Here is a 22,974-nt window from a genome sequence, read left to right on the forward strand (position 1 = left end):
TCTTAACTCTGGTGAGGTCACAGGGGAAACCGTGTTGTTACAAAAATCAATCAGAGCACAGCCCCATACTTCAATCCTCAAAAATATACTCTAGGCTGCACAGGAAAGAACCTTTTGTGCTCATATCACTTCCACATCCTCAATACACAGACACACAGAGGGCCCAGAGTCCAGGCCCCCAGCCCCCTCCTCGCTCAGACCCAGAAATCTGGACCATCGACACAGTTCCTCTCCCAGGAATCTAAGCATAAGAATTCTGAAGTTGCTACCAGACCCCAGCCAGACTTCACTTTTCCTTTGCCAAAGCAAAAATCCTCCCCTCAAACTGTCACCATCGGATCCCCCTTCCCGCTGTCCGGCGTCCGGGCCCGCCCCCCCTCCGGTCCCTCCCACTTTTCCCAAACAAAGCTCCCGGGCAACTTTCTCCTTCGCAGCGCCCCGCCCGCCTGCGGCTTCCCAGCCCCAGGCCGGGAGGTAGGAAGGCGCCGGCGGGAGTCGGGAATCCTGCTTTGGGGTGTGTGAGTTGGGGTGGAAAGTTACACATTAGGAGTTTAGGTGTTTGTGAGACCGTTTCTGAATTGCATGCCGCCTTCTTTTTCCCCGGGGGCTCGAGTTTGCGCTCCTGACCAAGTCTAGGTGCGGGGCTGGGACTTTCGCCGGAGTTGGGGTGTCTGCTGATGCGTCTGAGTTTGGGAGTGTGCGCCTGGGAGTGTGAGGACAGGGAATTTTGTTGGGTATGTGTGGGATGTGCGTATCTGCGACAGTGTCGGTTTGAAGCGAGAAAGGACTCTTCGTGTTTCTCACCGAACTGACTTGTGTGTGTCATTTGTGGGCGCCTGATCCTCCTCAGGGAGAAAGGGGCCTCCGGAGTGGCAGAGGGAGCGCTCCAGAGCTTCCTGGATCTCCAGTCTTGTCTCTTCGGGGGTTTGGGGCCTGGAGCGGGAATTAGGGGGACCGTTCTTAGCCGGCTCCTCCGTCCCTTTGTCTGGCCACATGGGGGAGATCTGGGCTGGGATTTTGGCCTACGGGGGTCCTGAACGCCGCAGCGCCATTGGGCTCGGCCTGGGGTCTTTGTCTGTCTCGGCCAGGACTCCAGGGTCCGAGGGAGGAGGGGGATGGGGGCACGGACTCTGGAGTCCTGGGAAAGCTGTGGAAGACGTGGAGCCGCCAGGGAGGCGGGATCTGACTGTATTGGAAAAAGTTTTCCCCTGTTCCCGGCCTCCGCAAAGTCACTGGGAACTTGAGTTGGATCCGAGCCCAAGGCGCCTGGGATGGGAGGGAAGGGGCGGGGTCTGGAGCTTGAGGGGCGGGCCCTCGCTGGCCAGCCCCTCCCCTGGTGGGGGTTGTGGGAAACTGGGGGAGGGGATGCCTGGGCCCTTTGTTCTGGCTCTCCTAATGGCAGGGCGCTCTTGCCCCCCGAGTCTGAGGTTTTGTGGGTCTTTCTTGGTCTTCACTTGAGTTTGTGCCCTGAATCTCTGTCCCCTACTCCCTCTGAGCCTGTCTGCCCACCACGCCCTGTGTCTCTGGCCCCCTCTCTCTGGATCTCTGTCCCCCTCCCTCTGGGTCTCTGTGCCCCCACCCGGGGTCTCTGTTCCCCTCTCTCTGGATCCACCCTTCAGCCTTACTAGGGTCTGTGCCCCTTCTTCTTTCCCAGCAGCTGCTGCTCACATCCCAGCACCTGTTCTTGGGGTGGGACTAAGATCTCACCCACAACTAGGCCCTGACTCCTGCCTTTGTAAACTAGTAATCCATACCCAGATGATTGGCCCTCATGGGCCTTACGCATGACTCTGGGGTCTTCAAGTCTCCATCACAACCCAGGCTTCCCTGGAAATCTGGAGGACACTCTTCATTCTAAGCTTCTCCAGTAATCCAGCACCCTTCTCCAGGATCCCTCCTCCCTCAGACCCAGGGGTCCAGGCCCCCCAGCCCTCCAAGTTTGAGGTCCTTCTGGGTGGGTCAGGGGAAGCTTGCTGAGCTCTGTGTCCTTCCAGGCCCAGATGGGAGAACCCCGGGCTGGGGCCCCCCTGGACGATGGCAGCGCCTGGACGGGAAGTGAGGAAGGAAGTGAGGAGGGCACCGGTGGCAGCGAGGGGGCTGGGGGAGATGGGGGCCCAGATGCTGAGGGTGTTTGGAGTCCAGACATCGAGCAGAGCTTTCAGGAGGCCCTGGCCATCTACCCACCGTGTGGCCGGCGGAAAATCATCCTGTCTGATGAAGGCAAGATGTACGGTGAGTCCACCCCTCTCTTTTGCCCTGGCCACCATTGATTCAGAAAAGATACTAACCAACATTGGTGCAGCTTTCAACACTGTTCACATAAAAGCACGTCGTATCCTCTGGATGATCAGGTAGGAGCTAGCATCCCTTTGCACAGGTGAGGAGACTGAGGCCCAGAAAGCCTAAGTGATTTGCCTGAGGCTGCAAAGCTAGTGTGTGGTGGAGCTGGAATTTGAACCCAGGCAGTCTGACTCCAAACCCTGCGGTCATAACTCTTCTACCATCTAGCGCCCAGCTTGCTGTGGACCTCTGGGAATTGTTGCTTCTCTCTCCTTCCCTGGTGTGCTTTCTGTTGGGGAGTTCTGCTGAAAGTCTAACTCTGTTCCATCTTTGACTTTCCAGGTCGGAATGAACTGATTGCCCGCTACATCAAGCTGAGAACAGGGAAGACCCGAACTCGCAAACAGGTCTCAGGACTGATTTGTGGGCTTCTGTCTGGGACAGGCTTGTCTTCTCAGGGCCATACTAGCATGGGGAGGTTCACGTTCAAGGAGGATCTGGTTCATGTGCTTTATTTATTTATTTGTTTTTAATGTGTGTGTTTTTTTAAAGATTTTTATTTATTTTTAGAGAGAGGAGAAGGGAGGGAGAAAGAGAGGGAGAGAAACAGCAATATGTCGTTGCCTTTTGCCCACCCCCAACTGGGAACCTGGCCCGCAACCCAGGCATGTGCCCCGACTGGGAATCGAACCAGCGACCCTTTGGTTCGCAGGCCAGCGCTCAATTCACTGAGCCACACCAGCCAGGTCTGGTTCAACTGCTTTAGTCTGTCTTCCTGGCACCTCTTTGAGTACACTCTGTGCCTGTTTGGTATAGTTCTCGTAGCGGTTGTGTTAGAACCAGGGTAAGAGAGATGAAAAGTGCCAAAGAGAGAAGGGCAGGGAAGGGAAAGGAGACCCAGATGTGCTGGGTCTGGGGAAGATCAGAAGTGTTAGTGAGAAAAGAATGGCCTTTGTGGTCTCATCTGTGTTGGCATGCTCCTGAGACAGCTAACATGTTGGGTGTGTGCCATATGTCATGTTCTAGCAGCTCTGGGGGGCACCTGGAGGGGGAGGAAAGGGGCAGGTAATGCAAGAGTCAAGTGGCTCTGGCCTGAATCTACTTCTTTGTCACTCCCTCCAGGTCTCTAGTCACATCCAGGTCTTGGCCCGAAGGAAATCAAGGGAAATCCAGTCCAAGCTCAAGGTAGGGACCAAAGCAGACATCTGGAGAGGGGAACATGGGCCCAGAGAGAGGGGACAGGGACCCAGAAAGAGGAAGACAGACCTAGAGAGAAAACAGGGATTTAGAGAGAGGGGGACGGAGACCTAGAGGGAGGGGACTGGGCTGCGGGACAGAGACCAATAAATGGGAACGGATTCACATAGAAGGGTAGACAGAATTGGGCGGGTTAGTGGCCCAGCAAGGTGGAGAGGGGTGGATCGAGCATGGGGTGCAGAGATTTAGCTTGGGACAGGCAAGAAGGATGGGGCACCGGGCCTCTCCTCTGGCTCCTGCTCTCTTCTGCCCCCCTCTGTTCTCCCCTCCTGTCCCTCTCCTTTTGCTCTTCCTGGTGTCCCCATCGCCTTTTCCCTCTTGTGCTGTGAGGGTCTCCTCTTGTTCTTCTGGTTCACTTTCTCGTTTCCTGGTCCCTGTGTGGCCTGCCTGTTCTTTCTGTGCCAGATGGCTTCATTTCCTTTTGGAGCTTTTCACATCCCTTTTCGTCTCTTCATCTTCTGGATTTCCTGTTCCCCCCTGGCCTCAGACCCTCCTTTTCTACCCACTCTGAGGATGCAGTCTTTTCTGTCTTTTTCTGTGTATCTGGGCACCATCACTTCCTGTTCCTTCCCTTCAGTCTTTTCTGGAGTTCGCTGTTCCCCTCCGCACAAAAATGTTTACTGTTTATTCCCTCTGGGCCTGAAATTCTCATTTCCTGCTGCCTGCATATCCGGAAACCTTCTCTTCTCTTCTGTCCAGCTCTTTATTGACCTAGAAACCCTCATTACTGTCTTTTATCCTGGGCACTGGGAACCTCTTTCCTTCTCTAGGCCTGGCTGCCTCTCTTCCATTTTCATCCTTCATTCTGCCTTCCTCTGGGTGCCCAGCTCAGGGTGGTGGGCTATCGGGCTGGTAGAGCACGAAGGTGGGGTGTCCAAGGCCTCACTTATTAAGTCATGTTTTCTTTCCTTCTTTGGAATCCTGCCCCACCCCCATGGGCAGGCCCTGAATGTGGTAAGTCTCTCTGCCCACCCACTCCCTAAACCCAGACATTTCTTTGCCTTGACCCCCCAATTCTGCATCTCCCCACCCTTAATCTGCCCTGTCATTGTCCCCACCCTCACTGTGTCTACTGGAGTTCCCCGTTGACATGGACCTTCAACTTTTCCTCCAGGACCAGGTTTCCAAGGATAAGGCTTTCCAGACAATGGCCACCATGTCCTCAGCCCAGCTCATCTCAGCACCTTCCTTGCAGGCCAAACTGGGTCCTGCCGCTCCTCAGGTGGCCTGGGATGGGGACTTTGGGGTTCAGGGCTGGAGGGTGGGGTGGTGCTGTTTCAAGAGCGGACTAACTGGCTGACCGTCCACCTTTGTCTCATCTCCAGGCCTCTGAACTTTTCCAGTTTTGGTCAGGGAGCTCTGGGACCCCCTGGAATGTTCCAGAGTGAGTACTTTCTGTTCTGCCTCTGCACATGTCTCCCACCTCCACTCTCTCCCACCTACCAGTTCCCAGCTTCCTTATGAATATGTCTCCATGGAGACAGGCTATCTGAATTTGGATCCCAGGGTGAGGGGATGATGGTCTGAGAGGAAGACTAGGTCTGAGATGGGATAGTGAGGAGGGGACAGGGCATAGTCAGGAGGGGGGGATGGTGCTGGGGCCTAAGGGACTGAGAAGGAGGGAGGAGGCAGGGACAGTGCCTGAGGTTTGGCTGGTGACTGGAGTTGGTGGGACAGTCCAGAGATGTGCAACCTAGGGGAGTAGTGGGTTTGGGAAAAAATGAGTCTCAGCATGGGATTTGATGAATGTCAGAGGCCTGCAGGATGTCCATGGGGATAATGACCTTCTAGTGAGGTTGGCTGGGCCCCAGAGGCTCATGGGAAATGTAGTAGGTCCAGAGACTCCCCATACTGTTGAATAGAGCCCTAGAGGCTCATGGGAAAGGTAAGTTCTAGGTCCAGAGGCTCCCAGGAAGGATGAGTGGAGGCCTAGAGGCTCATGGGAAGGCTTGTTCTCATTCCGTAGAGTTGTTTCTGGGCCTGAGGAGGGGTCCTTATCTTCTCTCAGAGTCAGAAGGAGGAAAATGGGCCTCAGAGGTAATGGAAGTGTCTTTTTTAGCTCTGAGAGGGCCATGAGGGTGACAGGGTATGGTTCTAGCCTAGAAGAATAGAAATGGGCCCCAGAGGCACATGGGAAGTACAGCTTTCAGCCCAGAAAAGAGTCATTGGGTCTAGGCTGGGTGTTGGTGGGGCAATGTGGCCTCTGGACGGTGAGGCAGGAGTGTCGAGGGTGTTGCCAGAGCAAGAGCAAAGTGACAGGCTGTGGGATCCAGGCTGGGAGCGAAGGAAGTTCGCTGGGAAGGTGCTGCTGAATGGGGACACAGGAAGGGTCAGAAAAAGTCCCCAGAGCTGAAGGAGCCACAGGTTTGCCGGGGAGAGGCTGGTCTGGAAGGACAGGTAGTTCAGCACGCACTGCACTGGTCACTGGGGTTCCATCTCTTGGAGCCGGTAATCAAACTGGGGAGGCGAATGCACTCAGTCATGTGCACAGACGCAACATTGAAGAGTGTGCGTGATGTAGTGTGAAGGTTTGGGGTGAGGGAGAGAGTTCTGGGGTTTCTCTGAGGACATAACATTGAAGGCTGACTAGGACTTTGCCAGGTGAAGAACGGGGATGGGAATATTTTAGGTAGAGAAAAGCATGTGCCAAGGCCCTGAGGTAGGAAAGTTTGGTGAGTTTCGGGAACTGAGAAAAGGCCAGTATTAAGTCATTGGTTAGTCAGTCAAATGTTTACTGAGCAGCGAAGAAGTGCCCGTTACTCTGCTTGGCTTGGGGACACAGCATTTAACAAGTTAGAATTTCTGCCCTCATGGAGCTTATATACTTAGAGAGGGGAGGAGGCAGACAATAAACAAGGAAATAAGCATTAATAAGAAAGGAATAAATGTGGGAAATAAAGCAGGGTATATGTGCTCTATTTAGACAGGAGTCAGGAAGGCCTTTGAGGAGGTGACCTTTGGGCAGTGGCCTGATGACAGGAGGTTAAGTCCATGGTAGAGTACTGGAGTTTGGATTTCAGAATTGGGATGACAAGTATTAAGTCAAGGCCCTTGGGAGTCAAAGTCTGAAAGTCCCTGGGATTTGTATCTTTCTGATCTTTTTTTTTTTTCTTTAATTTTAAAAGTTTTTATTTATTTTTAGAAAGGGGACGGGAAGGAGAAAGAGAGAAACATCAATGTGTAGTTGCCCCTCGCACACCCCCAACTGGGGACCTGGCCCGCAACCCAGGCATGTGCCCTACCTGACTGAGAATCAAACCGGTGACCCTTTGGTTCGCAGGCCACTGAGCCATACCAGACAGGGCTGTATTTTTCTGATCTTGATCTTTGGACTTTTGATCTCTTACTGACCTCTGATCTCATTTTGTCTCCTTGACCGCTGACCTCTCAGTCTCTCCACCACCGTCTCCCGGAATGCTAGTAGGTCATTGGCCTCTAGAGCTCTGCTATCAAATACTGTAGTCATGAGCCACGTGTGGTTGTTGAAATTTAAGTTAATTCAAATTAAATACAATTAAAAATTTACTTCCTCAGACACCCTAGTCACTTTCTCGCTCAGTGGTCATATGTCCTGTGGCTAGTCGCCACGTGTCGCCAGTTGCTATAGTATTGGACAGGACCGATATAGAGCATTTCTGTCACTGCAGAAATTCCTGTTGGATTCTGTTGTGCTGCCCCCTCACCCCAGAGTCTGGCCCGATGTCCTGCTTCTGGGCTGCTGGTCATTTTCTCCCCACTCTCTTGACCCTTCCACCTCCTCTCTCTCCAAATTTCCTCTTCTTCTCCCCACCTCTTGAGATCCCGTTTCTGCTCTCTTTCTGCCATTTCATGAGTGGTACCACTATCATCAAGTCCCCAGGCTTCGTGGTTGGCACTGACCTGGTTCAAACCCAGTCTCCACTGTGCCCAGCTGTGGGACTGGGTGGGCCCGCTGACCCCTGTGTGCCTCACGTTTCTCCTGTGCAAATGAGAAGAGCGGTAATCCCACCTACCTCATTGGCTGTGAGGCTTTGATAAAAATGTTCAAGTAATATGCTAGCACAGGGTCCAGTTTGTCCTGACCTCTCAGTACTCGGTAGCTGGTACATTAGCATCTTTTTAAAAAGATTTTCTTTCTTTTCAAAGAGAGGGGGAGGGAGGGGGAAAGAGAGGGAAAGAAACATTGATGTGTGAGAGAAACATAAATTGGTCACCTCCTGCATGCCCCCAACTGGGACCCAGCCCGCAACCCAGGGACGTGCCCCCGACCAGAATTGAACCAGTGACCTTTTGGTTCACAGGCCGGCGCTCAATCCATTGAGCTACACCAGCCAGGGCTACCATTAGCATCCTGATTAGCATCTTTCTACCTCACTGACCCTCAGCTTCCTTTCTCCCTCAGTGTGAAGCCATTCTCGCAGACACCGTTCTCCTTGTCACTGACTCCCCCATCTACTGACCTCCCAGGTAAGAGTCTGCTCACCACCCTCCATTGCCTCCTGTCTCTCTTGTCAACCCTAACCATTTTTCCTTCAACCTTCCGTTAATCAGGGGACATATTCCTACTGAGGTCCAGCTCTGAGGCAGGGTGTGTGAGGGCATGGAAGGATGAGTGACAGAATTTCTAGTGGCTAAGAGCATGGCATCTGTAGCCAGACACCTTAGGTTTGTGTTCTGCCACTTGCTAGCCAAAGGGACATTGGGATGTATATTAGTCAAGATTCTTTCAGCTGCAAGTGACAGAAACCCAAGTCAAACTAGATGACAAAAACAATAAGAAAACAGAATTTATTGGTACAGGTAACTGATATTTTAGGAGTCCAGCTTCAGGTATGGCTGGATCCAGGTGTTCCAATGGTAGCATCAGGACTTGTTTGGTTCTGCCTTCCTCTGGTGTCTTCATTGCCAGGCAGGCTCTGCCCATCTGGCAATGAAGATGGCTTCCACAAGTCCATGCTGATGTGGTCCTATGAACTCACATTGATAAAAAATCACACTTAGGTTCCCAGATTCATCAGTTAGGAAATGCTCTTGGCTGCAAGTAACAATGCTCAAATTAATAGTGCCGCAAATAAAAAGGCACTATGATTCCACATAACAAAAAATCTGAAGGCAGGCTGCTAATGTGCTGGCTCAGCAGCTAAGCAATATCAGGACTAGCATCTCTATAGGTCCCCTGGCCTCTGCTTACTGTCCCAAGATGGCTGTTGTGACTCCAGGCATCATGTCCCAAGCAGGACTTGACAAGAACCAAAAGCTTTCTCCTTCCAAAGTTCTGTCTTTTTCATTCAGGAAGAAACTCCTTCCCAGAAGCCCCCGAGCAGATTTCCCCTAACGTCTCATTGGCCAGAACTGTGTCACATGGCCACCTCTAGCTGCAAGGGAGGCTGGGAAAGTGAGTATTTAGCTTTTTCAGCTTCTAAGTGGAGGCAGGCAAGAGAACAGTGTGTGATGTATTTGATAAATGTTAGCAATTTTTATTGTTTGTTTTTCTTTCTCTAGGGTACGAGCCCCCCCAAGCCCTCTCACCCCCTGCCCTGCCTCCACCTGCCCCATCACCCCCAGCCTGGCAGGCTCGGGCCCTGGGCACTGCCCGGTTACAGCTGGTGGAATTCTCGGCCTTTGTGGAACCCCCGGACGCAGTTGACTCTGTGAGTGTAATTTTGGGATAGTCGCTGTGGGCGTTTGGAATGTAGAAGGTTATAGGAAGGGAAAGCATAAAGTAGTGGTTCTCGCACTTTAGCGTGTATCAGAATGACATGGAGGGCATGCTAAAGCACAGACTGCTGAGCCCCACTCTCAGAATAGCTGATTCAGGAGGTTTGGGGTGGGGCCTGAGAATGTGCATTTCTAACAAGCTCCCAGGTGATGTTGCTGCTGGTCTGAGGACCACACTTTGACAGCTCCTAGCATAAAGGAACTGGAAGGTCATGAGGTCATGGGTTGGGAAGGTCAGAGAAACTCTTAGGACATAACTTATTCATTCGTCAAACACGTGTGGGTGGCTACTGTGCAATCAGGCTTTGTGGTGGATACTGGGGACTTGGAAAAGCAGATCTTGTTTCTAGGTCTGAGATTTTCCTGGCCTATGATGGAGAGAGATGCCATATTAGTCAGGGTGGGCTGACAGCAGAAATAACCCCAACACCTAGGGACTGAACATCATAGAAGTTGCTCACTCATAACATTTCAAGGTGGGTGGTCAACAGGAGCCTTCCACACAGTGATTTGGGGAATCTAGGCTTCTTCCATTTTGTGGCTCTGCCATTTTCTAGGGTTTCAGAATCTGCTGCTGGATTCTCTGCATCTGGCTGGCAGATGGTGGAAGGGAGAGAGTGAGATTTTATAGATCTTACTTGGAAGTGGCAACAGTCAAGTTTGCTCACGTCCCATTGGCCAGAATTTAGTCATGTGATCACACATAACTGCAGAGTCGTCTGGGAAATGTAGTTTAACTATGTGAAAAGGAACTAGTGTTTGTGAACCCATAGCCTCTGCAGTGGTCACATAAACACCAATTACTCTATGCTGTGGTTTTGGTAAAACCCAAACCAGATCAGGTTAAAAGCCTCTCATCTCACTTGGAGGAAAAGCTGAAGACCTTTATTTGCCCACAAAGTTCTGCATGATCTGACCCCCATTCCTGCTCTGCCCTTCCTTCCTGCACCCTCACCCTTGTTTGCTCTGCTCCGGCCACACTGGCCTCCATACCCTTTCTGAAACTCACCAGGCCCACTCCTGCTTCAAAGCCTTCGCATCTGTTGTTCCTGCTGCCTGGAATGTGTTTTCCCCAGATATCCCCACTCTGTCCCTCCAGTCAGGCCCCCGCTTGATTATCTTCTGAGGTTGGTTTTCCCAAACTGCCTTATAGACAATGCTAGCTCTCCACTCCCTTACTATGCTTTCACAGGATTGTTTTCTTTTTATTTTTTATGCTTTCTTTCTTTGCTTGCTGAGTCTTTTTAAAAATTTTTATTGTTTTTTAATTACAGTTGTCCCATTTTCCCCCCATTGCTCTCCCCTGTCCACCCCCCCACCCCCTGTTTTTTTAAAAAAGATTTTATTTATTTATGTTTAGAGAGAGGGGAAGGGAGGGAGAAAAAGAGAGAGAGAAACATCAATGTGTGGTTGCCTCTCACGCCTCCAACTGGGGACCTGGCCTGCCACCCAGGCATGTGCCCTGACTGGGAATCAAACCATTGGCCCTTTGGTTTGCAGACTAGTGCTCAGTCCACTGAGCCACACCAGCCATGGCTCATAGGATTGTTTTCGTAGCATACATTTCTCTCTGAAATTTGTATTATCCATAAGATGAATAATTTTTTTTTTTTTTTTCTGTCTCTGCCAGTAGATTGTGAGCTCCATGAGGTCAGGGACTTTACCTTGTAGCCCTGAGATCCAAAGTAGTGGCTCTACACAGTAGATTCTATTTTTCTTTTCTTCTCTTCTGCTTTTTATTGATTGATTTTAGAGAAAGAGACAGAGAGACAGAGAGACACCAATTTGTTGTTCCACCTTCTCATGCATTTCTTGGTTGATTCCTGTATGTGCTCTGATGGAGATTGAACATGCAACCTTGGTGTATTGGTACAACGCTCTAACCAACTGAGCTACCTGGCCAGAGCCAGTAGATTCTTGATATATATCTGTTGAATGATGAGTATGTTCTGGGATGGTGGAAGCTCAAGTGTTTGTGGATGTATAGAAGAGTAATTCTGCCTGGAGAGTTAGGGAAGGCTTTCTGAGGTTGCAGTATTTGAATTGCACTTTGAGGGTTAAATAGGAGTTTGTCATGTGCAGAACTGGATGTTGCAGGTACAGAGATGGAAACAGCATTGATGCTGTCAGGGGACCAAGTGACTGAATACGGTGGAAAGCTGGTGAGGCTGTGTATAGGTGGGCAGGTGCTGGTTCTGGAGGAGCTGGCATTGCCAAGCTGAAGGACCCAGACTTTCTCCTGGTGATGGACGTGGTAGGGAGATCCCATCTGTTTGTGATCAGTGGAGGCTCCCAGAAAGAGGTAGATGTGCGTGACCTGGAAAGATGGAGGAGGATTTGTATTGGAAGAAAAGATGGGGAAGATTTCAGGATATGGACAAGAAGTGATACGAATGGGAACAGAGAGGAAGTCTTGGTGTGAGCTATGTGGATTCCCATCCATCCATTCGTTTATCCACCTGTTAATTGATGGGATATTTATGAACAACTGTTCAAAATATGGCCAGGTTGAAGGGCTTGGGATTTGTCCTGTGGGTACTGGGGAGCCATGGGAGGATTATGAGCAGGAGAGGTTGAGGGTCAGCTCTGGAGCGATGTGTGCAATGAACTGGGGGGGGAGATTGGAGGCTGGGAAGCCATGCAGGAGGTGGGGGTGAAAGTGGGACAGGACAGGGCTGTGAGGATATAGAGGAGGTGACAGGGCAGAGAGCTGAGCTGTAGGGACAGGGCTTCAGAACTGAGCTACTGTGGGAAGGGGCAGAAGAGAGTGGGGTCAGTGCCTGGGAGTTGGGCCCAGTGTCTGGGTGGACACAGCGGAACAGCTAGCAGGAGCTCTGGGGGTGGCAGCAGGGGTGTGAGATTAGCTTGGGCAATGAGGGCCAGGGGTCCAGCCCATCCCCCATGGCTGTTCCTCTCCAGTATCAGAGGCACCTGTTCGTCCACATCAGCCAGCACTGCCCCAGCCCTGGAGCGCCGCCTCTCGAGAGTGTGGACGTCCGGCAGATCTATGACAAGTTCCCTGAGAAAAAGGGTGGTCTGCGGGAGCTGTACGACCGCGGGCCCCCCCATGCCTTCTTCTTGGTCAAGTTTTGGGTGAGTTCTGCCATCAAAAACAGAAGTGCTCATAAATCACGTGGTCTCCCAGCTAAGGCCTCTGGCTCTACCAGGTCAGCCTGGGCCTCACCACTCCTTATGGCTCAGAGTATCAGCCCCCTTTGCAACAAGGGGCACCAAGGAGTTCTGCCCCCAGGGCTGGATGCATGGGATCAGTAGGGACAGGACTGGGACCTCCCAGATCCCACTAGACTTTGCCACACCCCGTTGTGTGACTGATATGGCCCTGGGGATTGGCTTATCATTTCAGACTTCCCTATACCCCACCTGAACATACCAAGCCTTGTTGCTAAAGGATGTCCTCCTCCCCTTAGCAAATGTCCTGGAGAGTGTGGCTTCTAAAGAGAGGGTGCTAAGTCCCATCAGACCCTGTTGTGAGAGAATGCCTGGCCTTGAGGATACCATCGAAGGAGCTGGGGAGTGGCTTTGTCAAGTCCTGTGTTCATCGAACACCTATTAAGCACTTATTTTCTTTTTACAGATTTTATTTATTTATTTTCAGAGAGAGGGGAAGGGAGGGAGAAGGAGAGGGAGAGAAACTGGGGACCTTGCCCGCAACCCAGGCTTGTGCCCTGACTGGGAATCGAACCGGTGACCTTTCCCTTCAAAGGCTGGCACTCAATCCACTGAGCCACACCAGCCAGGGCTATTGAGCACTTATTATATACAATATCAGGTGCTATATATATAATTGTGAATAAGAGGGTCCACTTGGGTCTTTCTTAGGCCTATTTGGCTTGGTGCCCAATACAATGGCTGACGCTATAGGGGTTCAGTAGATGTTGTGAGTAGGGTGTTTTAGCTCTTGTAACCAGGACCGCAGAAGGACCTCGTCTCTGGGAAGGAAACCTGCTGAGGGTCTGAGGTTTGCTGGCCTCGCTGGACCCATCGCTACTGCTGTTTTAAGGGTTCCAGAGTGAGGACTGGAGGCCCGAGGTGGCTCTGGGGATGTGCTGCTGAGGGGGTGGGCATTGTTAGGGTCTCAAACAGGCCTCACTGGGTCCCAGGTGTGGAGATGACCGTAGAAGGCCAGCATCTGCAGGGACGCAGGGAAGTGGCTGGAAAGGCCTTCAGTTTTTGTCTGGCTTCACAAGGCCCTGTTGCCAGGGTGATGGGTGGAGTCAGGCCTCTGAGCAGAGGACTGAACCACCCACGAGAGGGACCTGGTCAAGTTTCAAGTTCAGAAGAGGAAGAGGTGTGCCTCCCAGGAAGGTGACCAGGGGGCTCAGGTCAAAGGTGATATGAGGTCTTAGGCATCATGAGACCCCACCTGGCGTAAGGGACTGTGCTTGCTTGGCCACCGGGGTCATGCGGGGTCTGACCTCTGAGAATGGCTGCAAGGGCCCAGGAGAGTGTCCTATTGAGGAGTGAGGGTTCCCTAGGGCCCTCCAGGCCCCATTGCTAGGGAGTAGCCCCTTGTCTTAGCAACCAGGGTTGAGAAGGGCTCTGTAGGAGAGCCTCTGGTTGCTAGGGAGTGAGTGACTGCCTCCTTAGTAACCAGGCTCTTGTCAGGGGCTAAACCCTTGAGTTGGGGGCTGCAGGAGCGAAGAGTTGAATTCCAGGGCTCCTTTAGTGGGGTCTTCCTATGGAGAGAGAGTCAGGATCATTTTGGGGACTCAGACTTCTACGGCACTGATGGAAGGGTGGGTCTTCCCCAGAAACTGGCCCTTGGAGAGGTGGGGACTTTGAACACTGAAGAAGAGGGGTGGGCAGCTACAGGGGCAAATGGGAGAAACCAGGCCATGGGGCAGAGTTGTCATGTTAGCAGAGTCCCCACCATTTATAAGGGACGTCCCCTCCAACTTCTACCTATGTCTCCCCATCCCCCAGGCGGACCTGAACTGGGGCCCAAGTGGCGAGGAGGTGGGGGCTGGTGGCAGCAGTGGTGGCTTCTATGGCGTGAGCAGCCAGTACGAGAGCCTGGAGCACATGACCCTCACCTGTTCCTCCAAGGTCTGCTCCTTTGGCAAGCAGGTGGTGGAGAAGGTGGAGGTGAGGCCGGAGGGGTGGAGCTCTGGGCGGGTGAGTGCCAGTCACCTGCCATTTTGGGGGTGCAGACTACATGGACCAGGAGCCACAACAGCTCAGGCATTGGGGGAGTCTTCATGGTGGGGTGGCAGTGTCCCAGCCTCTATGGGGGTTCAATGCATAGGCTTAGAGCTAATATGGAGTTCTAAAGTCACACGTAGGAGTCAGTGTGAGGGTGCAGAGGTAATGTATGGGACAGATTTACAGTCACAGATTCAAAAGGTTCTTATCAATCTAGGACAGCTCACAGGGCAAGGAGGTTCAGGGGTCACAGTTGGGTTGCTGAAGACTTGCAGGGTCTCAAGTTCAGAGGTCATAGAGTTTGGAGAGCTTATTGAAGGGTCTTTGGAGGGTTTGATGGTATTGGGGATCAGAGAAGTTCAGAGGTCATTGAGGGTTCAGAAGACAGCTTTGAAGGGCTGGAGGGGTCTCTCGTTTGCAGGCTTGGTGGTCCTGAGCTGGATACCCGAGAGCTCAGTGTTGTGTGTCTGGCCACTGCGGACGGGGCAGTGGAAGAGGGGACATGGCTGTGGGGAGTGGGTATGACAGCTGGAGGGCACAGAGTGGCTGGGCTCCTGGGGTGACCCCTGTGTGTCTCAGTCACTGTCCTCTCCCCTCCCCACCCCCTGGTTCAGACGGAGCGTGCCCAGCTAGAGGACGGGAGGTTCGTGTACCGCCTGCTGCGCTCGCCCATGTGTGAGTACCTGGTGAATTTCTTGCACAAGCTGCGGCAGCTGCCCGAGCGCTATATGATGAACAGCGTCCTGGAGAACTTCACCATCCTCCAGGTGATGTGCTGGGGCTGGGAGTGCCCACCGCAGACCCTGAGCCCCGGGGACCCTTTCGCCTGGGGAGCTAACACAGTGGGGACCCTGCATGGACCCTTGGCTTAGGGGATCCCTTTACCCAGGGAACTGAGGTGGTGGGGACTCCGTAGCATTCTCATGAGGGGATCCCTCTTCCCTGGGGAAACTGACCTGGATAACTCAACGGTGGATCCTTAGCTAAGGGGACCCCCTTTACAGGGCACCTAACCTTAGTCCAGGAAACCTGAGATGGTGGGATGCCTTTGACTTTTGGGAATGTGCTGACTTAGGGACCTCTTTTACCTGGAGAACGTGATATGGTGGGGACCCCCTTGACCCTCTAACACAGGACATACCATTTGACGTGTGGCCCTTCAAACAAAGAACCTGGCATGTTGGCATCCCCTCTTCCTGGGCCATGGGCATGTGACATGGTGGGAACCCCTTTCCTGGGTACCCCAGGATAACTGAGGAGGGCGACAGTGGTCCCTCCTCTATCTCCAAAGCACAAACCCCTTCTCCTGGCTTCTTGGCAGGTGGTGACAAATAGAGACACCCAGGAGCTGCTGCTTTGCACTGCCTACGTCTTTGAAGTCTCCACCAGTGAGCGGGGGGCGCAGCACCACATTTATCGCCTGGTCAGGGACTGAAGGGAGACCCCAGAAGCGGCTCACCCCTGTAATACCTTCCTCCCAGGAAGGACCTCCAGCTTTCCGCAGGCTTCTCATTTGGGGAGGGGGCTGCTCCCTGTTAGAAGGGACATTGAAAGCTGGGTTGTGAGTTGAATGGGCTGGGACTGAGAGGAAAGGAGGGATCCTGATATTGGGACCTCACAGGGGTGTGTGAAAGGACAGATCACCCCCGGAGCATTGGGGACTGGGGACTGGAGTGAGTAGCCCTGAGGGCACAGCACTGGTTTCTCAGTCTCCAACAGGTACCCCGCCCCCGCTCCTTTCTGGCTGTTTTGGAAGGCCCTAATCATACATTGGCTAGTCCTCCTCTGTTTTCCGCCCCTCCTTCCCAATCTGCCTCTCCTTACCACCCCCATACCATGTGACCCTGATATTGAATATTGAAGGTTAACCCTTTCTGTGCAAGAGCAGAGCCAGGTGGGCCCTGGAAATATTTTTTTTTAAATATAACAAGAGATATTTATAAGTGGGTGTGAGAATTGTGACTTTTTTCTCAGCTGGGAAAGCAGTGGGGTGAGGCTTTTGTGTCATCCCCTCTTCTACGTGAGCCATAGGCTACTGTATTGTCCACGCCACCCCCCCAACCTCCCGCCCCCAAATTGTGTTGGTTTGTATTTTAACAGAAGATAAAGCTATTTTATCAAAACTCGGGGGATTTATTTGAGGTTTGGGTGAAAATAATCTTGTGGGAAGTGGTAGGCTTACAGATGAGTCAAAGAAATGAGGTATCTTTGGGGGCAAGAAACTGGTGGCAGGAAACCCCAGGTCCCACGAGACTGGTGACAGCAGTGGGGCAGGCAGACACCTGGGTCCCCGGGGGAATGAGGAGGCAGAGGGTTCAATGGCTGGGGACAGCTGGGGATTAAACAAATATTTACAGGGGGCAGGGAAGTAAGTACAGTGACCAAGGGCATTGAAGGGGTCCTGGTGGGTCTTTGGGGAGGGCGGGGCCTAGCGGTACCGGGCGAGCCTGTTGTAGACTTGGTCCAGGTTTCTGCACAGGAATATGGAGAGCGACATGAAGCCGAGCTATAGAGAAAGGAGACGCTATCAGAGAGGTCGAGAGAGTGGTGATGAGAGGGAGGTGGGGTGGCGGGGGTTCTAAGGGAGGAAAGCCAGGGGCTGGGACCCGGAAAGAAAAGGAGGCGTCAGGAATTGGGTGGGGTGGGGCTAGAGGGAGAACTGGGCCTGTTTGTAAAGACGGGGTTTAGGACGGGAATTTGGGGGAAGATGAGAAAAGTGGAGTTGAGGGTAAAAGGGCCGGAGGTCATGGGCTAGGCCACCAAAGGTGCGGAAGGGCTGGGGAGGTGGGTTAGGGTGGGGCAGGAGGAACTCAGCCGCATCTAACGCAGGTCCAGGCTGCAAAGGAGCGAGATCAGGAGCAAACCCAGGGGCCTTTATTTTGGAGGCTCATCTGTCTCGCTTTCTGCCTCCGCCTCTAATTCCACCTCGACCTCCACCTCTGCGCCCACGCTCCCGGTCTCAGGCTGTTCCTCATCTTGATTCCAAAGCGGCCAGGACCCCAGGGCTATGGGCAGTTTGCCTTGCGGGGCCTTGTCCCCCCAGTTGGGGCAAGCATCCGCCATGCCCCAGCCACCCCACAGATTGCCGCTGCGCCCGCTGCTGCCGTCAGCGCTCAGGGCGGGTTCGGGGCACGAACCGTCGGCGCCTGGCCCCTGCGGTTGGGGTTCCCTGCGGAGCGCTCTGCGCGGCAGGAGCAGACTCAGCCCCGCCACACTCACCTGCCGGGAAAGGGGAGGGATATTGCGGCCAATAGAAGGAGGTTGGTCCGCCGAGGAGAGCCAATGGGAGCCTCTCAAGAAAGGGCGGGAATAGCTCCCCGCGTTAAACCAATCAGGGCTCACAGGCCGGGTCTCGCCCCAGGCGGAGCGACGGAAAAGCCTGTATTGGCTGAGGCTCTAACACTCAGACGACTTTCACGTTCACCGAGAGGAGGACACGCAGTTTGGGGCGGGGCTATCTGAGGATGGTACAGCCAGTCGCGAGTGAGGGTGCGACCAGGTTACCTCGAGTAGTCCGACGCCCAGACAAATGCCCACGATGGAGATGAGGTTGTTGTGCAGCCAGTTCTGGAGGCTCCGCGAGCAGCCCTGGGAATGGAGAGAAAGGTTACAATTAGAGCTTTTTCTGGGCTTTGCTCTCGCCCCGCTTCCCTAGTTACCAGCGTTCTCTAGTTTTGCTCGGAACAAGCCTACCCTTCCCTACATCAGCACCCCAGGTCCACCTCTTTTCTCTAGGCTCCGCCTTTTCTTAGAACTCGCCCTTCCTAGGGGCTCCGCCCCTCCGGCTGTACTGTTCTACCTCGTAGCCCCACCCTACTTGCAGACCCCGCCCACATGCTGTGGGCCCGCCTTCTGGGGACCACGCCCCTCCCAGCAGTTCTACCCCTTCTCTCCCGTGCGCCGCTTCCCACCTCGCGATAGATGTTGCTGTTGACAGGGACCACGCAAAGGTCTGAACTGTGTCGCAGCCGCGCCCGTGGTCCGACTTGGCTGACCTGGGACGGGAAGGTCATATCGAAGATCGCGGAGTCGTTGGTCGCCGATGAGTTATTGCAGGAGCAGGGCACGCGGTACGCCTCCGACTTGTTGCCATTCAGGCTGGGGACACCCAACCAGTCCCGAGGAGAGGTCCAGCCGCAGCAGCGCAGCTGGAAGAGAGACAGAGTCAGATCAGAGGGACCGGAACTGGAGGGTGCAAGATGACTCCACGGTCCTTTTTTACCCTTAACCCCAAGATGACTTGGGGGATCAGGTGATGGTATGAGGTCACGCTGGGAGCAGAGGGCTGAGTAGTGGGTGCAGGACGGGGAACAGTGGGCTGGGCCAGAGCTAGGGGACAGTAGGAGAGACAAATCACGAGGCGACGTACGGTTGGGGAAGAAGCTGCAGAATCACTCTGGGGATGGATGATTGCGTGGGAAGTGCAATTCCACCTCAGTTAGAGGGCAGGTGGATGGGAGGGCGGGGCCACGTGAGTAACCAGGGAATGGAGTCTCACGTGGGCTGGACCCCATGGGACTCCGTAGGGTTAGGAAGTGGGATCACGCTAGGGCCTTGGGGCTGAGGCTGGAGTCTTCGTGAGGCAGAGGACGAAGCCTTTCCAGGGTCTGGATGGGAGCTGGGCAACTGGGCCACATTGGGGCTGGTTATTTTATCACCTGGCTGCGGGGCCATGTTGGGTTTGGCAGTAGGTGGGTTGGGTAGATACGGTTACATTAGGGTCCCAGAACAGGGCAGAGTCTTCTCCAGGTAGACGGCAGAGCCACATCAGAGTCCCAGGGCTAGAGGGAGGGCTACTCCTTCGGGCGGGTCAGGGCTTCACAAACCTGAAACTGCACGTAGTCCCAGCTCTCCTCTGCCTGGGTCTTCTCCGGGTTGGCGTGGTAGTTTCGGATCGTCTCCTGCACGATTTCCTTCACCTTCCGCTCCAGCTGAGAGGCTGAGAGTGAGGGTGGACCCCCGCCTACCTCCCCACCCCACTTGCCCAGACCAACTCCAGCCAGTCCCGGCTGCCTCCACCCCAAGGGGTCCCTGAGCATCTTTAAGCTGGCGTCGGTTCCTCACTGAATGACCACCTACGTCTCAAAACCTTTCTCTGCCCGTTTCTATTGTGTTTCTGTTTCTCTCGCCTTTTCCCACGAGCTTTCATCAGGTCTTCCTTGGTGCCTCTGTGTCTCCGGGTGTTTTCTCACCCCCACTTTTTTGTTTGTTTCCCTTTGGATCTCTGTCTCTCTTGCTGCCTGTCTTCCTCCGTGTGGGTCTTTCTCTGCTTCTCCCTGTCTCTGTTTTGTCTGTGGCTGTTTCTCTCTTCTGCTTTTCTCTGTTATTTGTCTTTGGGTCAGTCCCTGTCCGCCTCTGTTTCTCTTTCCACCCCCCACCCACTGGATGCCAGGTTGTGGGGTGGGGGGCAGGCAAGCTCACCCGATTCCGCTGAGTGGAGATGAGGATCCCCAGGGTGATCTGCGTGACAAACAGGAGCAGCAGTACCCCAAAATACTGAGGAGCAAAGGGGCGCGGTCAGGCTGAGCACCTCCCCAGGACGCAGGGTTTCTATTTGGGGGGGGAAAGGGGTGATCCTAGGGGATGGGGAGGGGCACTCACCAGGCTCAGGAGGCAGCGGAGCTCCTTCAGGGCCCCCACACAGCCCAGGAGGGCAAGGCCCATGGTCAAAATTCCTGAGATGGCCAGCGCCTTGGACCAGATCTGTAGGGGCATGAAGGACGACCCTGGGGGAGGTCAGAGGCAGTGACATTGGGTCTTCTGTACGCAACTCCAGGCAGACCCATTCCCCACCCAATGCAGTGGGGAGCAGAATCCGAGGGGGGGGGCCTGCTTCTGGGCTTCTGGCACCCCTTTCTATGTGTCTTCGGCCCTGTCACATCCCGAGTCTCTGTCTCTCTCCTCTGCGATTCTTCTCTGAGTCTGTCCCTCTTCCTCCCTCCAGCTCTCAGTCTCTCCTTCCTGCTTTCAATCTCTCTTTCTTCCTTCAGCTCCTTCTCACTCCCAGGAGTTTCAGCCCCATCCCTTATTCTGTGACATTGGATCCCTCAATTTAACCTCCCTGCAGCCTAAGGGAGAATGTTATCTATTTCCTGGGGTTGTTTTGAGGGAAACCTGGGAGGCATGCGTTCAACCCCGTCCTCAACACAGGGTGAACACTTATTCAATATGTGCCATTAAGAGTTTGACTATTACCCCATTATTCTTTTCCTTCTAGTATTATTAATGTTATATCTGTGCTTCTCCTTCTTGCTGTGTGACACCCCATATGTGACTTCCCCTCTCTGAACCTCAGGAGAGGTTTCTGGGAGGATATGATGAGCATCTGCACAAGGTCTGATACAGAGGAAGTGCCTGAGAAATGGCTATCATTGTCATGAGTGGTAAGCGCAACTCATTTGTCAGAGGAAGACACTCAGGCTTGGAGAGGTGCGGCAGTGGTGAGCTTTGCAGCAGGACCTGGGACCTGCCTAGGGAGTTGGGCCCTGTGGGGCTCCCTGGGACAAGGGAGACCCCAGGAGGCCACTTGCAGGGAAGCTGGGTCCACGCCTGTTCCAGGAAGGCCCTTCCTGACTGCCCCAGCCCCCTCACCCACAAATGACACGAAGCTGGCCTTGTCCACAAGTATCCAGATACCAAAGCAGAAAATCAGGCTGCCTACGACCTGGGGAGAGGAAATGAGAAAACGGTGGTGAGCAAGTAGGAATACGAATGAAGTGGGCGGCTGCGACGGGGACCAGGGCTCAGGCTGGGCAGCCAGGGGAAAACTCACGAAAAAGAAGAGGTTGAAAACGAAAAGGAGGTACTTGATGAGGCTGAGGCAGCTTTCCTGGGCCGACATCTTCGCCTGGACGGGTGAGCGACCAGAAGAGGAGTTGGCAGTGGGGAGGCAGGGAGAAAGAAGCCTTGAACGACAGAGAGAGGCTGAGAAAGAGAAAGGAACACAGAGAAAGAGGAAGTGCCAGGGGTGGAGCCCCACGCCCGCCCCCTGCATACAAGGTGGTTTTATTCTGTCTGTTCCTGTCTCCCTCACCTGCCCCACTGGGACACATACACCAGTACCTGAGGGGTTTTGGAATCTGTGGACACCAAGGACACTCTGGGACGTCCCTCCGAGGTCTTTATGGTTCAGGCTGGGGGGACCTACAGCAACGCCTGATCTACTTGTACCTACTTACTCTGAGCACAAGGACCCCAGGCTGGCCCTGGACAGCAGCCGACCTCACAGACACTCTGACCTCACCGCCTGCTAAGCTCTGCCATCTCTGCCTCTATCTCTGTCCCCTCTGCCCAGTCCTGAGTCTCTTGTCCTCCCCTCTATGGGTCTCTGTTCCCTTCTCTCTGAGGCTTTATCTCCTCTCTGTCTCTGTCCCCCTCTCTCTGGGTTTCTGTCTCCCCCAGCCTCAGGGTCTCTATCCTCTTCTGCTCTGGGCTTCTGAACCCTTCTCTCTGCAAGCCTGTCCTCCTTTCTCTCCTGATTACTGTCCCCTGCCCCCGCCCCCGCCCCAAGTCATTGCTCCTCTCTCAGAGTCTGCATCCTGTTTTTGGCAAGAGTATAGCGCAAATGCACCCCTGTGCAGGGCAGGAGCTGGGCACCTGGGGGAAGTGAAAGTGCTGAAGGCCCCGACTGGAAGGTCCCTGGGAGTGAAGGGGTGGCTGGGGAGTGCCAAAACACCCTGAGCGGAAGTTGAGCCTCAGGCATTACTTCCGGCCTCCGCTGTGGGGCCCCTAGAGAAGGAGGCCCCAGAGAAGCCAGGAGCCTGGGACCTTGGCAATGAGATCCAGATCGGCAGTATCTGATGGTCTCCAGGCCTGAGCTGCATGCCTGGCAGCCTCTGAAGTCTCCCCTCATGCCCCCCATGCTCCTCACTCTTCTCAAGTCCCAAATCCTCACTGATTCCCAGCGTAGGTCAGGGACGTTCCTACCATCCTGACATCCACCCAAGTCCTTGGAAACCAGCCCCTCTTAGAGATCTCTCTTCCGAGAGATCCCATCTGCTATCCTTTAAAAAATTTTTTTTATTGATTGACTTTAGAGAGGGAAAGAGAGAGAAAGAAACATCGATTTGTTGTTCTACTTATTTATGTGTTCATTGGTTGATTCTTCTTTTTAAAATTATTTGTTTGCTTGTTTATTTATTTATTTTTAGAGAGAGAGGGAAAAGGGAAAGAGAGAGAAACATCACTGTGTGGTTGCCTCTCACTCACGCCCCCAACTGGGGACCTGACGTGCAACCTAGTCATGTGCCCTGACTGGGAATCGAACCAGCGACACAGGCCAACGCTCAATCCACTGAGCCACAGCAGCCAGGGATTGATTCTTTTTTTGAAACAGATTGTATTTATTTATTTCTTAGAGAGAGAGGAAGGGAGGGAGAAAGAGAGGGAGAAAAACATCAGAGTGCGTGAGAAACATTGAAAAGGCAACCTTTTGCAGATCAGCACTCAATCGAGGAGCCACACCAGCCAGGGCTTTTATTTTATTTTATTTTTCTATTTGTTGATTCTTGTTTGTGCCCTGACTGGGATTGAACTGGCAATTTTGGTGTATTGGGATGACGCTCTAACCAACTGAGC

At 53.5% G+C, this 22,974-nt stretch overlaps 2 protein-coding genes across 14 annotated transcripts; one reads left to right on the forward strand and one right to left on the reverse strand.

Annotated features, from left to right (window-relative positions):
* The first annotated feature begins 416 nt into the window (after positions 1 to 416).
* TEAD2 (TEA domain transcription factor 2) lies at positions 417 to 16,514 on the forward strand. Of its 10 annotated transcripts, none has more exons than XM_090260781.1 (13): positions 421 to 474; positions 1,995 to 2,232; positions 2,623 to 2,687; positions 3,403 to 3,465; positions 4,480 to 4,491; positions 4,652 to 4,759; positions 4,863 to 4,921; positions 7,919 to 7,983; positions 9,019 to 9,167; positions 12,154 to 12,327; positions 14,179 to 14,340; positions 15,012 to 15,164; positions 15,719 to 16,514. In XM_090260781.1, exons 2-13 carry the CDS (start codon positions 2,001 to 2,003, stop codon positions 15,830 to 15,832), a joined length of 1,356 nt encoding a protein of 451 aa, XP_090116907.1. In that variant the 5' UTR covers positions 421 to 474; positions 1,995 to 2,000; the 3' UTR covers positions 15,833 to 16,514. The 10 variants fall into 10 exon arrangements, with proteins under 10 accessions (XP_090116915.1, XP_090116907.1, XP_090116914.1 ...); XM_090260780.1 differs by having other exon boundaries at positions 450 to 514; XM_090260785.1 differs by having other exon boundaries at positions 450 to 514; positions 14,179 to 14,301.
* Positions 16,510 to 21,355, reverse strand: CD37 (CD37 molecule). 4 transcript variants are annotated; one of them, XM_090260793.1, is made up of 8 exons: positions 21,204 to 21,351; positions 20,989 to 21,061; positions 19,999 to 20,123; positions 19,819 to 19,893; positions 19,224 to 19,328; positions 18,309 to 18,545; positions 17,902 to 17,985; positions 16,510 to 16,903 (listed from the first exon to the last, which is right to left on the reverse strand). In XM_090260793.1, the coding sequence occupies exons 3-8, from the start codon at positions 20,110 to 20,112 to the stop codon at positions 16,826 to 16,828; spliced, it is 693 nt and encodes a 230-aa protein (XP_090116919.1). In that variant the 5' UTR covers positions 20,113 to 20,123; positions 20,989 to 21,061; positions 21,204 to 21,351; the 3' UTR covers positions 16,510 to 16,825. The 4 variants fall into 4 exon arrangements, with proteins under 4 accessions (XP_090116919.1, XP_090116920.1, XP_090116916.1 ...); XM_090260794.1 differs by having other exon boundaries at positions 21,170 to 21,273; XM_090260790.1 differs by lacking the exon at positions 16,510 to 16,903 and adding an exon at positions 17,250 to 17,616 and having other exon boundaries at positions 21,204 to 21,355.
* Between the last annotated feature and the right edge of the window lie 1,619 nt (positions 21,356 to 22,974).

The sequence above is a fragment of the Furipterus horrens genome, unplaced genomic scaffold, assembly GCF_987537825.1.
Source record: "Furipterus horrens unplaced genomic scaffold, mFurHor1.1.pri manual_scaffold_13, whole genome shotgun sequence".
NCBI classification, from domain to species: domain Eukaryota; kingdom Metazoa; phylum Chordata; class Mammalia; order Chiroptera; family Furipteridae; genus Furipterus; species Furipterus horrens.